This window comes from Littorina saxatilis, linkage group LG6 (genome assembly GCF_037325665.1).
Source record: "Littorina saxatilis isolate snail1 linkage group LG6, US_GU_Lsax_2.0, whole genome shotgun sequence".
Taxonomy (NCBI): domain Eukaryota; kingdom Metazoa; phylum Mollusca; class Gastropoda; order Littorinimorpha; family Littorinidae; genus Littorina; species Littorina saxatilis.
Genome location: NC_090250.1, coordinates 8,725,662 through 8,742,419, shown reverse-complemented (window position 1 = coordinate 8,742,419; position 16,758 = coordinate 8,725,662). Strand labels below are relative to the sequence as shown.

The window sequence follows — 16,758 nt, the reverse complement described above, 5'->3', positions numbered from 1 at the left end:
TTATTTTTCAATAGACAATGCAGGGTATAAACAATCGTTTGAAACTTTGGATTCAGGTCGTAACTTATTCCTGTATGGTCACGGTGCATTCACACAACAGCTGAAGTACCAGTCACAATCTGTTTTTGTTTCAATCCTGTCCAAGATACACAGTTCAAGCATTGCAAAAACGTATATATGCATAGATCGAAAGCAAGCCAGTTTCTGCTGAAAACACGAAGCCAAATACAGCACCTTCAAATTATGCATAGATGTACTTGCATTATTATATTATTTGGAAGCAAAAATTTCAACCCCAATTGATATCACACAGGACTTGGAAAGGAGGGGTATGCATGTATGCAAGAATACTTGATAAAAAAAACAACACCACAAAAATCAAAACCATGAAAAATACAAAACTAATAGTCATAACTGATGCTATTTACAAGAAAATAATTTGTTCAGCATAATAATGCTTCCACACGCTTCACATTAATTAATGTAGACTTCTGGCAATACTTGCGAACGCACTTATCCATCAGTACAGTGGAACCCCCCCCCCCCCCCCCCCCCTTTCTTTTCTTTCTTTCTTTATTTGGTGTTTAACGTCGTTTTCAACCACGAAGGTTATATCGCGACGGGGAAAGGGGGGGATTTCAACCACGAAGGTTATATCGCGACGGGGAAAGGGGGATAGATGGGATAGAGCCACTTGTTAATTGTTTCTTGTTCACAAAAGCACTAATCAAAAAATTGCTCCAGGGGCTTGCAACGTAGTACAATATATTACCTTACTGGGAGAATGCAAGTTTCCAGTACAAAGGACTTAACATTTCTTACATACTGCTTGACTAAAATCTTTACAAACATTGACTATATTCTATACAAGAAACACTTAACAAGGGTAAAAGGAGAAACAGAATCCGTTAGTCACCTCTTACGACATGCTGGGGAGCATCGGGTAAATTCTTCCCCCTAACCCGCGGGGGGTCCCCCCCCCCCCCTTTTTAAGACCTTTAAACTCAGTTTGGGAACAAGTAGGTCTCGAAAGTCTTAAATTGGGAGTAAACTTAAACAGATTACAATATAAAACCTGAACAAAAAACCCGTTTTGAATAGGAGGGAGTTTGAATTTTTTTGTTGGGGGATTTTTGTTTTGTTTGTTTGTTTGCTTAACGCCCAGCCGACCACGAAGGGCCATATCAGGGCGGTGCTGCTTTGACATTTAACGTGCGCCACACACAAGACAGAAGTCGCAGCACAGGCTTCATGTCTCACCCAGTCACATTATTCTGACACCGGACCAACCAGTCCTAGCACTAACCCCATAATGCCAGTCGCCAGGCGGAGCAGCCACCAGATTGCCAATTTTAAAGTCTTAGGTATGACCCGGCCGGGGTTCGAACCCACGACCTCCCGATCACGGGGGGGACGCCTTACCACTAGGCCAACCGTGCCGGTTTGTTGAGGGATGGGGGACAGGCAACAGTCGGGGTCTTAAAAGGGGGGTTCAACTGTATCTTACTCCATCTACCTGGGCTTCATAAACAAATTCAATAACACTTTACAAAAGGAGCCAGACATGCTACCAATAACAGAAGAACAACTCTGTAAACAGAACGATCAAACATTGTCACCGCAGTACTGCTCTTACAAATGAACGGAGCCACTTCTGAAACTTTATTCTCCCCCTCCCCACCCTCCTCCTTCTCCCCCTCGCCTCCTAATTCCCCACCCTGCTCTGAGGGATCAAAATGAAAACCTCTCTTGAACATATAAACCTCCAGCTTCCAGCGAATCTGGACCGCATCGTAGGGCGCCTTCTCTTCTTCCTCCTCCTCCTCCTCCTCCTCTTCAACAGTTCCGTTTTTGGAATCCTGTATTCCTGCAGCGCGTTTGGACTTCTTTGCACTAGAGCCAACCGGAGCTAATGATTTGAAAACTAGGGTGTGTTCCTCTTCCCACTCTCGGGTGTCCGCCAGTGGCGTGCGCGCGGCCATTTTGAACACGGCCGCCTGGTCGGTAGGGATGAGGTCGACCACCATGTATTGGCCCAGCTCCAAACGGAGGAGTGAATTCCGCTCTTCCTCCCGTACGATGGTCAAGTCGCCAAGCAACCCGTGGCCGAAGACACCGAGGTAGTCCTCTATAGGCCGCAGAAGCTTCTGAAACATTGTATGTGATGATAGTCAGGATTGGAGCTAGTATAATTATGAGCGGGAAGGGATTGCAAAATTAGGCAAGGTTGCACGGGTTGGCCAGACTGGCATTAGAAATGTAGCATTTCGGAAAGGGGTATTTTTAGGTCTCACATGCCATTAATGGCTTTGCCGTGAGGGCGTAGAACTTAAAATTTCTCCCGGGTATTTGTGATCTTTCCTTGAGAAAAAGGGTACATTTGACGGGTAAGGAGGGGAGGGGGGCTCCCGGAACGTAACCCACAAACCAACGAAACAACTGCTTAAGCAAGCAGAAAACAATTACAATGTAAGCTGTATTACCGACTAACATCTCTACAATTTGGCAGACCACTTAAACAACTCACTCTCCGCCCGGCACTCCTCCCCCCACCCCCCCACCCCGGAAAGGTAACATACTATTGGAAGACATATCTTTAAATAAAATCTTTTACACACACACTCACCCAAAAACACCCCCCCCACACACACACACACACACACACCAGCAACAATTCACACAACACTAACTGTACCTGTGCATCAGCATGGACATCCTTAGTGTCATCACCAGGGTAGTCATAATTATATTCATAAGAATCGGGGTCAGTCAAGTCCTCCTTCTTGTCCGGACACACCAAGGTCATATTGACCCAGGGGGCTTGACCTTGAAGGAGTTCAAGGACAAAGTAGGTAATGTGAAGGACGGACATTGAGGTCGTGGCACCACTGGGGCCATTGACAGCCACGTAGACTGCTGCGTCCAGCTCTGGCACCAGCACCAAGTAGGAGTTGTACCCGTGCAGATCGCCCGAGTGCCAGTGGACTGTCATACCTGCACAGCAAGTAGGTAGTCATGCAACCTGTTCACTGTCATGAAATACTTGTATACATGAAGTGCGCATGCTCAGATGATTACGCAATGGTTTAGCTCTCCAAAGCGCATGCTCAGAAAGTTACAGCATGGTTTCCTCGGGTTTCCAAAGCTTTTTAACACGTACCTTTTACCAATTATGATGGAAATTAAAAATGACACGCTTGACCATGTTAGGAACATAAATTGCAGTCAAAGTGTGTACTCCCCTCGACAATATTGGTTTTTCGGTATTTTAACATGGTAAGGTGTATCATTATCAAAAATCAAAAGTGCCATTCCTTAGAATAAGTCACCCTGATATTGTTGATTCGAAATTTTAGTTTGTCTTTGTTATTTTTAGCTTGATTAACAAAAAGGGTCCCTGCCTGACTGTTATAACATTTAGCAGGTCACCTAGGATCAGTCCTGATTGGTCAAATAGCCATATGGTGCACTGAAATGTTGATACAATCTAATGGTAAATTAAGTCCTAGGATAACTCACCCTTGTAATAAGAAGTCATGAAGCCCATCGCATAGCCGATGGGTAGGATAGTTTCTGGGGTCACTGCAGGTGCCAACAGACGCATGTAGGAGGGCAGGAGGATTTTATCCGTGAAGATCTGCCGCAGCTTGGTCATCTCATAGCCCTTGGGTCGCTTCAGAACGTCCAGCAAGTAGGCCATCCATTTCGTCATATCCTTCGATGAAGACATGATGGCCCCTGCTGGTTCAAGCGGGTGAATGCTGCAATCAAAAGCAGTTTAAACAACATATAGGGTGTTGGAGACTGACACGCTTCCACGTAACCCTAAACACATTCGCGCACACACACACACACGCACACACACACACACACACACACGTACACACACACACGTACACACACACACACACACACACACACACGTACACACACACGCACACGGAACACCCACTTGAAAAGCCTGTCGTCCTGTTGGACGAACATGTCGTCCGAGCGCATGCGCAGGATGTAAGGCAGCGCCGCGTTGTCACGTGACATGGCGTCGTTCGTCATGAAGGTGTTGTTCATCTGGAGGGGTTGGAAAATGGACTCGTCCACCACTGCCTGCCATGTTTTTCCAGCGAGAGTTTCGCACAACTGGGCAACCAGGACTATGAGAGTGTTGCTGTAGTACCACGCTGAGCGGAAAGGGACCATCGTAGGCAGGAACTGCAGACGACTGGAAACACAGGCAACAATAGACAATGTTCGGCAATAACTCGAAAATGCAGAGTCAGTATATAGTATTGTAATCTTCAGTCTAGCGAAGCTGGTGTCAGGGCGTTTTGGGACAGCGCTCTACCGCGCTCTACCGCGCTCTACCGCGCTCTACCGCCTCATTGAGCCAATTAATAGACGATGCTCGGAAATAACTTTAGTGAAGCAAACTTTCCAACGTGGTATTAAAGGCCAGTCACTTGCGAGGGGTGTGTCTGAAACTCGTTGTCAAGGAGACGGCACGTTTCGAGTTTGCCTCAATAAAAGCAAGAGTATTCACTCTTTCACAGCCAATGGAAAGCCGGCAGAGTTATCTCCCAAGCTCGTCTATTATGTTCACAAAGCAATTCGCACAAAAAAAAACATCAACAATTATACCAGTGATAGAACCTTTGAGCACATACGTCATTGTAAAACACAAGAATCTGTGAGGAATCTGCGCCTCGTCCACGGTATTGAAAACCTCCCGAATTACATCAGTTTTTGCTGATCATCAACTTGTTAAAGATGATACGTCAAAACAATTTATTAGATATCTTTGATCAATCGCCTGAGTGACATTCTTAGCACTGAAATAAACAATCAGTGCTGGGATCTTGTAGCAGATCATTAAACAGTTTCAGTAATAATAAGTAATTTCGATCAGCCGTGTTTGCCGGTGAATATGTTGTTTATCGTCTGCGTTTACTGAATGATTGTAGACCATCTTTCGTGTGTGTCGGTGACGTGCTTGGTCAACTGTAGTCGACCTTCCGGCCTAGAACTGTTTTGCAGAAATATTCGCCTTTCTGTCTAAGGCCCGAAGTCGAGTTCGTGAAGACTTACCGAAGTCTTTTTTACCGGTGAAAACTCAGTGCGAAAGCTTCTTGCAGCGTGCTTCCTGAAGCCGTAGACTTCGCGAAGCAAACTTCGCCCAATTAAGTTGAGGCTTTACCCGACTAATGCTCACCTGCACATGTCCTTGGTAGTCATGTTGGTCGGGTATCCAGCGAAGATGCCGATGTCCGCCGAGCCGAGTCCTGTCCGGTGACTCAGGACATCGTCCAGGGTGGTTTGCTGGGTGCGTGTCTTGTCTGGCATCTTGAAGTCGTCAAGGATATCGACCAGGGGGGTGCCGAAGGAAAATCTGGAAAAGAAGACATCAATTTTTTGATGAAGTAATTAAAAAAAAAATTTTTAAAAAGGTTGTTCATTTTCCGTAAGTGACCAAGTGGAGGGATGATGTCCCATACATGATCAGATCTGATACGGAGAGGGAAACACGAGGCGGTTTGGGCCTTTAAGCTTTCAATTCGAAAGTGATTTGTAGACGAAGTTTTGGCGTGGAAGTGAAGTTAAAGAGAGAGAGAGAGGGGGGGGGGGGGGGGAGAAAACAGTAGTAAGGTGAAGGCCGTTTTACTGTCTTGGCTCTGCAAGGTGACCCAGTGTTGGTGTTTTTTCTGTCTTTTTTCACTCCCCTACAACATAGCGAGGGCATGTTAAACGGAATTTGACTTTTCTGCCACTGAAATAAGCCCTCACCGAGGCTGTTCGCTTAGGTTTCTGACAAGGTTACGGAGCAGGCGATAGAATCTGCGTTCCAGGTACACGCTAATTATTTTGGGCGCCCTCAGGTGTTTTGAGAGCAACAAACGCGGAGGCCGGCCAACAATGGGAACATACCGGTTTCTGTTCCAGCTCCTCAGATTTACCTGAAAACATTGCTGTTGGAGGCTGCTCAAAATGCAGGCGCAACTTAATTGTCTATCCATCTTCTAACGAGCAAACACCACTCCTGCCAATATGCCTTCGGTTCATTTAATGCTTAAAACGAAGACCTCACTTCCTTCTCGCTACCCCCCCCCCCCCTCCCATCCCCCCTTGTTGGTCCCATCTCCATCCCATCCCAACTGAAAAGAAGTCTGACGTTTCAAATGTAAAAGAAATGGGGAAAAATAAATGTTAAAAAAGGCATCGCGCCAACTGTCTTCCAAGTCATGGTCCATCACTTTTTCCTTTGCGGAAGATGGCATAACGTGATAAAAAAAAAAGTGTAATGACTATTCCCACCGACGGCCTCAAAATTGGATATTTTTATGCTGGAAAAGAAACTGTATGCGACTGCACAATGCTAAATAGCCTAACACACACATTCACACACGCACGCACGCACGCACGCACGCACAGGCACACACACACACACACACATAGGCCTACATCCACACATCCACACCCCCACCCCACCCACACACACAAACACACACACACACAAACGCCCACACACGCCCCGCCCCCACCCCCCCCCCCACCCCCTCCCCAGCACACACACTCATCAGATAGGACCTTTCTCTTCGCTCACAAAAAGCCTCTGATCACAAACTGTGCAGATACAACTGCCAAACAATCCTCACGCTGCAAACCTTCCGAACAGGCTGCAGACTAAATACAGACTTTCTTTTGTGATTCACAACAAAAGCGGAAAGAATGCACATAAAACCGTGGTCGTTACGTCACGCAAACAGATGACGTAATCAGTAGACAAATGCACGCGCAACTGGAAGCTCTGGCACGATGTACCGAATTGCTGTGGGGTCTTTTGTTTAACCGATCTCTATCCTCCATCAGTTTGGACACATTTAATAGCAGTTGAAATATACATGGCGTCATCGTTTGCATATGTCTCTGGCTTGCAGGAAAAGTAAATATTTGCGCGTGAAAGTTTTAAAATCAAAAATTTATCTTGACGCATCTTTGGCAGTCGTACAACACATTTGGGTCTGCGGTTCTTGATATTGTAAACAAAACCGTCCATTTAATCTAAATGTTCCTTTTAAAATATGTCATTTTTGACAGTCCAAAGATAAATCCGAAGAACAGGAAAAAGAACAACGAGAAGAACAAGAAAACGAAACCCTACTTCTGCTGCTGTTGATGCTGCTGCTGCTACTATTACAATGGTACTGCTATTACTAGTGATATGTAACTATAAAGTACAGGGTGATCCGTCCCCCCACAAAATTCCACCCGCTAAAATGATAATAACTCCCACATCTATTCAGCGAATTACTCCATGTTTGGAGTAGGCTACATACGCGTGAGATTTGGGATGATGATTAACCAAGTGTTAAGTATTAAGGTCAAGTGGTTTGATTTTTGCGCTGACAAAAATCCAATCCGGAGATTGCCTCGAAAGTAGGAGATTTGACATTGAGCAGCGGTCACCCTCATCCGACTTGAACCCTCCAGACTCCCTGTAATTGCTTGTTCAACTCATGTATTGTCTGAGGATGTATGGAAGGTCCTTCAGAAGAAAAAAAGAGGTGCACATCTGGAGGTCTAAAACCGTGTTAGGCTCCCACGCAGTTCTAAACCTCGTGGTTTTTTTTAAGTCAATTCACGAATTTAGAATACATTTTCGGAAGAGCATAAAATTCAGATAATTTAAAAGACACACTGTAAACTCATCATCCCAGATGTCAAGCCAACGTACACCGAATATGAAGTTATTCGCGAAAGAAATCAAGGAGTTCTAAGCATTGTAGTGGGTGGCATTTGTGGGGGTCACCCTGTACTATTCCTACTGCTGCTACAAATACTACTACTGCTGCTCAGTCCTACTACTACTTTTACTTCGACTATTGTTACTACCGTCACCACTTCTGCTGCTGCTTCTACTATTTCTCTACTTCTACTGCGACTACTACTGCTAATACTTCTCTACTTCTACTACTACTGGATCTGCTGATGCTACGATGTACTACTACTACTCCTGCTAATACTTCTCTACTTCTACTACTACTGTTGCTGCTGATGCTACGATGTACTACTACTACTCCTGCTAATACTTCTCTACTTTTATTACTACTACTACCACTACTACTACTACTACTACTACTACTACTACAACTACATGTACTACTACTCTGCTGGTACTTCTTCACCTATGGAGAAAGAAAAACGCATTGTAAGCTTCACTCGAAGTGAGAAGAAAAGAAGTGAAAGACTTGGGAAAATTCTAAAAGTATAATTGTTTATTTGTGCGTGTTATTTCATAGAGTATGAGAAAAACAGCAAAATGGATTGAAAACTACAATCTAAGACAGAAGGAAAAAAAGTCAAAGACTTGGGCAAATTCCAAAAGTATCATCACCGAACTATAGTTTTTTGGGGCGCGTTACTTCACAGAGTATGAGAAAAACAACAAAATGGATTGCAAACTATTATTAAAGTAAGAGCAAATTCCAAAAGTCTTACCACCGAACTATAGTTTTTGGGGCGTGTTACTTCATAGAGTATGAGAAAAACAACAAAATGGATTGCATGCTACAATCGAAGCCAGACCCCCCATTACTCAAAGACTTGGGCAAATTCCAAAAGTCTTACCACCGAACTATAGTTTTTGGGGCGTGTTACTTCATAGAGTATGAGAAAAACAACAAAATGGATTGAAAGCTATATTCGAATTAAGAAGAAAAGAAAGAAAAGACTTGGGCAAATTCCCCCAAAAATGACACCCAACCATTTTGTGTGTGTGCGTGTTACTTCATACAGTATGTAAAAACAACAAAATGGATTGCAAGCTGCCATCGAAGTCACAAGAAAAGACGTCAAGGACGTGGGCAAATTCCAAAAGTATTACCACATAACTATGTTTTTTCGTGCGTGTTACTTCACAGAGTATGAGAAAAACAACAAAATGGATTGCAAGCTATACTCGAATTCAGAAGAAAAGAAGTCAAAGACTTCGGCAAATTCCAAAAAGTATCACCACCCGCGTGTTACTTCATAAAGGACGGGGAGAGGGTGGGGGGGGGGGGGGTGTGCATTGCGAGCTATAATCGAAGTCAGAAGAAAAGACGTGGGCAAATTCCAGAAGTATCAGCACCTAACTACTGTTTTCCGTGCTTGTTACTTCATAAGGGAAGAGAAAAAAACAAGCTATAATCGAAGTCAGAAAAAAAAATATGTCAAAGACTGGGCCGAATTCCGGGGAGTATCACCTCCTAACTATTGTTTCTTGTGCTTGTTGTTTCACAGATGGGTTCACGGCAACTTTAGGAGCGGGGCAAACAGACTAGAAGGAGAATGGGAAACAATCTTCCGCTGGGGGCCATTGCCAGGTAGTTGGGTCAGCTTGTCTTACAACGCGCAACGCAAGACGTTTAACGAAAGAATGTGTTTTGGCAGGAAGGGTTTATCCAACCTTTGCCACTCTCACTGTGGCCACTCTGCATGAACGGTTGTTTGCTCTGAGCTGCTTCTCCTCTCGAAACGAAACAGGGATGTGTCGAAAAGACTGCGCGTTTTATTGGCGTTAGAATAAAATTAATATACATCGGATGTTCTACCTTGTCTCCGATGGAGGTAGAAATAACAGATATATCGCGTACGACCATATAATTATTGTGTCACAGACTTTGCCATACTTGACATTTTGATTAACTTCGTATCTGTTAGCGGTAACATTTGTGCCCCCCCCCCCAAAAAAAAAAAAACAAAAAAAAAAAAACAACAACAACAACACGACGAACGATTATGTAAATAAATGATTGTGTTTTGTCTCTGAAGGCTAAGAAAAACAGACTATGTGGAGCACATCTTAGCATCTTAGCATCTTAGCATAGCGTGCGCAACTCGTCTGTTGTTGGCAAACTGTGTTAACAGATATGTTGCCGCCTATAAACGTCGGACGACAATATATGCATCGAGTATTTAATACTGTCTCCGTTGGAGGTCGATATAAAAGCTGTAGAAAGCAGATATCGTGTCATAAACGTACGCACCTGAAATCTTGCGCAACCCATCTGTTGGCAGAAAGATTTGTTGACGGAAATGTGGTAAAAATAATGTTTGCAAAAATAAACGAACTAAGCGCGTTCCAACAGGTAGTTTACACGCGCATTCTTATCTGAGAAACACCAGTATTTACCAGGTTTCATCACAAAACAGCACGCCCCGAATTACGCAATCGCTGTCGAAACAGCAAAGAAAGACAAGCCATAATCTGCAAACGTAAACCCAAGCATTTTTATCGAGCAGGTAGTTTATATTTCTCTTGGTATCTTTGCCGCGGTCTACCACCGTGTTTTTTCCATCTTCCTACACCCTCCCAATCCACACACACACACACACACACACACGAACGCACGTACACACGCACACACGCACACACACACACACACACACACACACACACACACACACACACACACACACACACACACACACACAAAGATGAAAGACAGTCTTTCCCGTGTAAATAATTCGACTCACCATCTCAGATCTTGCCAGGCTTTTACATGGAATGAGAACATCCCTCCACTTGGTCACATACTATCCCTCCACTTGGTCACATACCATCCCTCCACTTGGTCACATACCATCCCTCCACTTGGTCATATACCATCCCTCTACTTGGTCACATACCATCCCTCCACTTGGTCACATACCATCCCTCCACTTGGTCACATACCATCCCTCCACTTGGTCACATACCATCCCTCCACTTGGTCACATACCATCCCTCCACTTGGTCACATACCATCCCTCCACTTGGTCACATACCATCCCTCCACTTGGTCACATACCAACAATCAACAAACTTGGTGCTTTCTGAGCGGATTGGATTTTTTTTCATGAATTGATTTCTTATCGGACGCTAGTGGCAATATGTGACATTAATTCATACACACAATTCTTTTTTTTTCTAGTTGAGAACAGTGTTTATTTATTCCACATATATTGAAATATAATATTCAAATATAATTTTTTTTATTTTTTTTTTATTCTCTTTTTGTACAGTTTTTTTACATGTATATGCTGTACATTACACACAATTCTTACTCTGCACAAGAAGCATTCAAGATGCTAATTTTTGTTATGTGACCAAGTGGAGGGATGATCTTATTCCATGTAAAGCAGGGCCAGATTTCAGATGGTGAGCTGTAAACCTGTTTTCACGGGAAGGGAAGTGTCTTAAAAAAAAAAAAAAGGGTAGGCTGAAAAACAGATGGGTGATAACAGGCCGATGTTGTGGAAACAAGAGAGAGATGACAACACAAGTCTGTCTGCAAGCTCTGTTGTTTCAGCGTCAGTTCACAGTTGTTCACTCATCAATACTGAGACCCTGAACTACCCCCACCTTTCTCTCAGATTCTAACCTCTCTGCTTTGGCAAAGAAAGTGTAACCTTCACCAGGAGGACTCGATTCTTGGCTTAATAATAATAATACAATAATAAATGAGCATTTATATAGCGCAACATCATAACTTTACAATCATGCTCTTTGCGCTTAAAGGCACACCCCTACTCGTGAAAATAATTCGGTGCACCGTCCCAGATCTGGACAGGCCTTTACATGGGGTAAGCTAGACGGCATCCTTCGCTTAGTCACATGCCCAAAAATGAACGGCCTGAGTTTTCTCTGTGTATATTGGGATTTGTGGGAGGGGGGGGGGGGGGGGGGTAATTTCCTAAAAAGCCACCAGTTGCATTTTAAGAAATTGATTCCTCGACAAATTTCTGCTAAACACAGCAAGCAGTTTGTTTGTTTGTTCGTTCATGGGCTGAAACTCCCGCCACGGCTTTTACGTTTTTACCCCGCCATTTAGGCAGCCATACGCCGCTTTCGGAGGAAGCATGCTGGGTATTTTCGTGTTTCTATAACCCACCGAACTCTGACATGGATTACAGGATCTTGTTCGTGCGCACTTGGTCTTGTGCTTGCGTGTACACACGGGGGGTGTTCGGACACCGAGGAGAGTCTGCACACAAAGTTGACTCTGAGAAATAAATCTCTCGCCGAACGTGGGGACGAACTCACGCTGACAGCGGCCAACTGGATACAAATCCAGCGCGCTACCGACTGAGCTACATCCCCGCCCACAGCCAGCAGTAAGAGCGTTGATTTTTGTGGAGGGATGGTCTTCTCCAATGTAACAGCCTGGCCTGATTACACCCCCGGTATAGGGGTGTGTATAGTATTCGGTCGATGTGTTTGTTTGTTTGTTTGTGTGTTTGTGTTCGCATATAGATCTCAAGAATGAACGGACCGATCGTCACCAAACTTGGTGAACAGGTTCTATACATTCCTGAGACGGTCCTTACAAAAATTGGGACCAGTCAAACACACGGTTAGGGAGTTATTGGTGGATTAAGATTCTACAAGGACTTATAGAGGGACATATTAATGGTCAAAGGGAAATAACCTTCTCAGTTGGTGGCAGTGAGAATGGTTATTTCCCTTTGACCAACGGGGGTGTTTTTCCTACCTCGGAGGAATTTCTTGTTGGAATTGTTTTCACGAGCAGGAGGTTGCCTTCATGTCTCAGCAATGGACGAACTCCGGAAATAACTCTGTCTCTCTGGTTTTAAATGGGTTGAGAAAGAGTGAATATACTCTTGCTTTTATTAAGTCAAAATGTTCCACGTCACGTTGAAGCCATGTCTCCAGCAAGGAAAGTGTCTGAAACACGTGGACAAGGAGCATGAATGGAAAGTGTCTGAAACACGTGGACACTTTCCATTCATGCTCCTTGTCCACGTGTTTCAGACACTTTCCTTGCTGGAGACATGGCTTCAACGTGACGTGGAACATTTTGACTTAATAAAAGCAAGAGTATATTCACTATTTCTCAACCCATTAAATTTAAAACCCGACAGAGTTATTTCCGAACATAGTCTATTGCTGCTAGAAAAACAACATCGCTTACAAGCTGCTGTATCAAAGGCGGGTGTCTTGAGTTAGTTTTTTTTCCTCTCTCAGTGTAAAGTTGTGCATAGTATGCAACTATCCTTTGAAGTCAGCAAGTGGACTTCCCTTTTGCCCTTTATTGTGACAAATATATGTATTATTTTGAAGAGGGAGGGGGGTGGAGGGGGATACCCGACAGAGTTATTTCCGAACATAGTCTATTGCTGCTAGAAAAACAACATCGCTTACAAGCTGCTGTATCAAAGGCGGGTGTCTTGAGTTAGTTTTTTTTCCTCTCTCAGTGTAAAGTTGTGCATAGTATGCAACTATCCTTTGAAGTCAGCAAGTGGACTTCCCTTTTGCCCTTTATTGTGACAAATATATGTATTATTTTTAGGAGGGGGGGGGGGGGATACCCGGCAGAGTTATTTCCGAACATAGTCTGCTGTAAACGCTCCAAAAACTGTAGCAAGTAGCGTTCGTCTGCAGACTGTCTGATGGAAAAAAGATGAATAAATCCGCACGTGCAATGTCTATCTGTTCCATGCCAGTTGTGTCACAGTGTGGGAGGGTGTTGATATTCCACGAGGCAGGTAAATGTTCACACAGACAAGACAGAAGAAAAAACTATCGCTACTTTAAGTGGAATGCGCCGTGATTCAGTGGTCAAGTATTTCAAAGTCAGTCTGGAGGCGGGTGGGAAGGGTAGGGCCACTTTCCGGGTTGCAGACATGAGATGTTCCAAGGTATGTGGAAAGCGGAGCCAAAACGTTGTTTATCAGAACCAAAATTGAAGCCCCAGTGCTGTTCAACTGTTTCGTAACATGATAAAGACACAAACCAGACAGAGATGACCACAAATGCACTCAGACACAGACAGACAGACAGACAGACGTGTGTGTTTGTGTGTGTGTGTGTGTGTGTGTGTGTGTGTGCGTGTGTGCATGAATTATGTGCGTTCCTTTGATGTATCCGCTACTGTTTCTGGGTAATACGATTCATAACCCGTTATTCTGCATTTCAACACTGTTTTAATTCACCCAACCAACCGAATAAAATGAGTCATGGCGACCTTTTTTGCACTCGAGTTGTTATTGAAATCATTAAAAAAAAACTGTGCTCTGGAATTGTAAAAACGTTTTCATGTGACAACATGCAACGCGCTTCTGAGTCAGTCAATACATTTGTCAGAGAGCCCCGCTGCTTTTGACATTTTAAGTAAAGGGTGTGGCGAAAAAGCGTGAGTGATATTTAACTCCATTGCAAATAATGCCAATTTTAATGAAGTTGAGATTTAACTTCCGCTTGTATGATAAACTATTCAGTTTTTCTTGTATTTGTGTCGCAAGTTTTGCAGTAGTTTCCCAGGTCGAGTTGACATCTTGTACAATCTTGGTAGTGCAATGTTCGACAATTCGTAGGCCGGTTGGTGCTTTCCGCTATTTTAAGGGAGAGAAAAACAAAGCCGACATTAGGCCTAATTCTCAAAAGATTAGAATAGAACCGAAGAAAGACTCGAAACAAGACGACAACCTTTTTCCTGAAACTAATTTACATAATTATGTAACGGTTGTGACTAATTTCCCTGTTTGATAGTATTAGGCGCCGGTTTGGATACTTTCAGGTGGGGGGTAGAACGGGGTGTTACACCGGGCATACAATGATCAAATTGAAAATCTTGATGATGTCATTACTGCTGATGACGACCTCAAGAACGAAGACGACGACGATGAGGGTGACAACTACAGTGGTGGTTGTGATGATGATGATGATGATGATGATGATGATGATGATGATGACGACGACGTTGATGATGACGACGACGACGACGATGATGATGATGATGATTTAGAGCGCTTACGTCCCCTTGTTCTTAATAAGAAGTTGAGGGCCCCAAAGGGTTTAAAATCGTGATCGTGATTGGCGTTTTTTGACCTTTCTGTGACCGTGATTGCCGAAATTTCCATTTCTGTGATCGTGATGGGACTTTGCCCGTGATCCGTGATGACAAAAAAATCAAGTCTCGTGATCGTGATCGTCATTTGTTTTCGTGATCGTGATGGGCATTATTGCAAAGCATTTTATTTTCAACTTACATTTTTCACAGCTGTATCACTCTATGATCCTCTATTCGTCAAGGTGTTTGTGATCGTGAAAACAAAAATCAAGGTAACTGTGATCGTGAAAGCTAAAATTTCCCTTCCCGTGATCGTGATGATACCCCCCCCTTTGGGGCCCTCGAAGTTGTCCAAGGAATTGTTGGAAAAATAATCATTATCACTTTTACCAGTTCTTCAAGCAAACATTAACATGTGTGTACCCAAATCATAAACCCGTGAAAGAATAAGATGGAAGTGCCAAAGTTTGCACTTTAACTGCCATTCGGGAAAAGCTAATACCCTCAACACGCCGGTTCGGGTATCCGAGAAAGTGTTATTCTAGTGCATCTTTACCAAGTGCAGACGGGTGGTTAGTAGGCCTGTGTATTGTTCTTTCGCACCCTACCATCCATCTTGCCTTCTCTGCCGCAAAGTCTGAAAGTATTTGGCGTGAAATCATCTCCCTCTCAACTCGCGCCAGCTATACCCCCCCCCCCCCCCCCCAACGAAAACAAAAAAATGTTTGGCGCATGATAATGTGCAAGAACGTGGTTGTGATCTGTTTTGACAAGGGAGGAAACTATGTCACCTTTAAAGGAAGTAAACCCATAAATACGTGTGTTGATTTTGTACATTAGCTCAGTCTTTCTGTCTGTCTGTCTGTCTGTCTGTCTGTCTGTCTTTCTGTCTGTCTGTCTGTCTGTCTGTCTGTCGGTCTGTCTGCCTGTCTGCCTGTCTGTCTGTCTGTCTGTCTGTCTGTTCTTTTCTCGTTTCTCCCTTTTTTTTCTTTCCATAAAACAAAAACGTTAATTGTGAAGCCAAACACGAACATCTTTATCGTCATGCGTTCCTGATACTTCTAATTAAGTCGGCAGAAATCCAAACTGCTGTTAATTCGCTTGTCAGTAAGGAACAATTTTATCGTCGGGTAGCCCTAGAACCTCTGGCTGCCCAATCATTTTCCTGTTCTAACTTGATAACCACTTTTCTGAATCTTCACCCTTTTTATACAATGCTTTATTTCTGTTTCCATATTCATGAAATTTAAACACACATTTATTGTAAATATGAAAACGACAACGAGCCGACAGCTTATAGTGGTGGCTTCAAAAGTAAAAACAAACCTACACTCACTTTTTTGGGACGAAGCTTTCTTGTGTTAATTCTTCTTAACATTTGTTTTAATACAACAAATCAATCTTTTTTATCATTCATCCTGTCCAGAGCACTCAAGCAAAAACTGTTCGGCATTCTCTCGATTGAGATACGTGAAAGTGACGCCACCTTTTTACCAAATGAGCACCAATCGTATGCATAGAGAATACCGCATGGCTTGCTGTGCCATATCAGATTTACACGAGTTGTTGCATGAGTGTTCCCAGAATGACGTGTTTGTCTCGGTGACTTTGTCATCATGAGTGTTCCCAGAATGACGTGTTTGTCTCGGTGACTTTGTCATCATGAGTGTTCCCAGAATGACGTGTTTGTCTCGGTGACTTTGTCATCATGAGTGTTCCCAGAATGACGTGTTTGTCTCGGTGACTTTGTCATCATGAGTGTTCCCAGAATGACGTGTTTGTCTCGGTGACTTTGTCATCATGAGTGTTCCCAGAATGACGTGTTTGTCTCGGTGACTTTGTCATCATGAGTGTTCCCAGAATGACGTGTTTGTCTCGGTGACTTTGTCATCATGAGTGTTCCCAGAATGACGTGTTTGTCTCGGTGACTTTG

General features: G+C 43.7%; 1 protein-coding gene across 2 annotated transcripts in view; it reads right to left on the bottom strand.

Moving 5' to 3' along the window:
- Positions 1 to 791: 791 nt before the first annotated feature.
- Positions 792 to 16,758, bottom strand: part of LOC138968423 (uncharacterized) — a 64,069-nt gene continuing 48,102 nt past the window's right edge. For both annotated transcript variants that reach the window (XM_070341003.1, XM_070341004.1), the window contains exons 4-8: positions 5,207 to 5,383; positions 3,953 to 4,219; positions 3,520 to 3,761; positions 2,696 to 2,994; positions 792 to 2,147 (exon numbers count right to left, since the gene is read on the bottom strand). In XM_070341003.1, the coding sequence (XP_070197104.1) occupies positions 1,536 to 2,147; positions 2,696 to 2,994; positions 3,520 to 3,761; positions 3,953 to 4,219; positions 5,207 to 5,383 (1,597 nt within the window). In that variant the 3' untranslated portion in view covers positions 792 to 1,535. The remainder of the gene's footprint in view (positions 2,148 to 2,695; positions 2,995 to 3,519; positions 3,762 to 3,952; positions 4,220 to 5,206; positions 5,384 to 16,758) is intronic.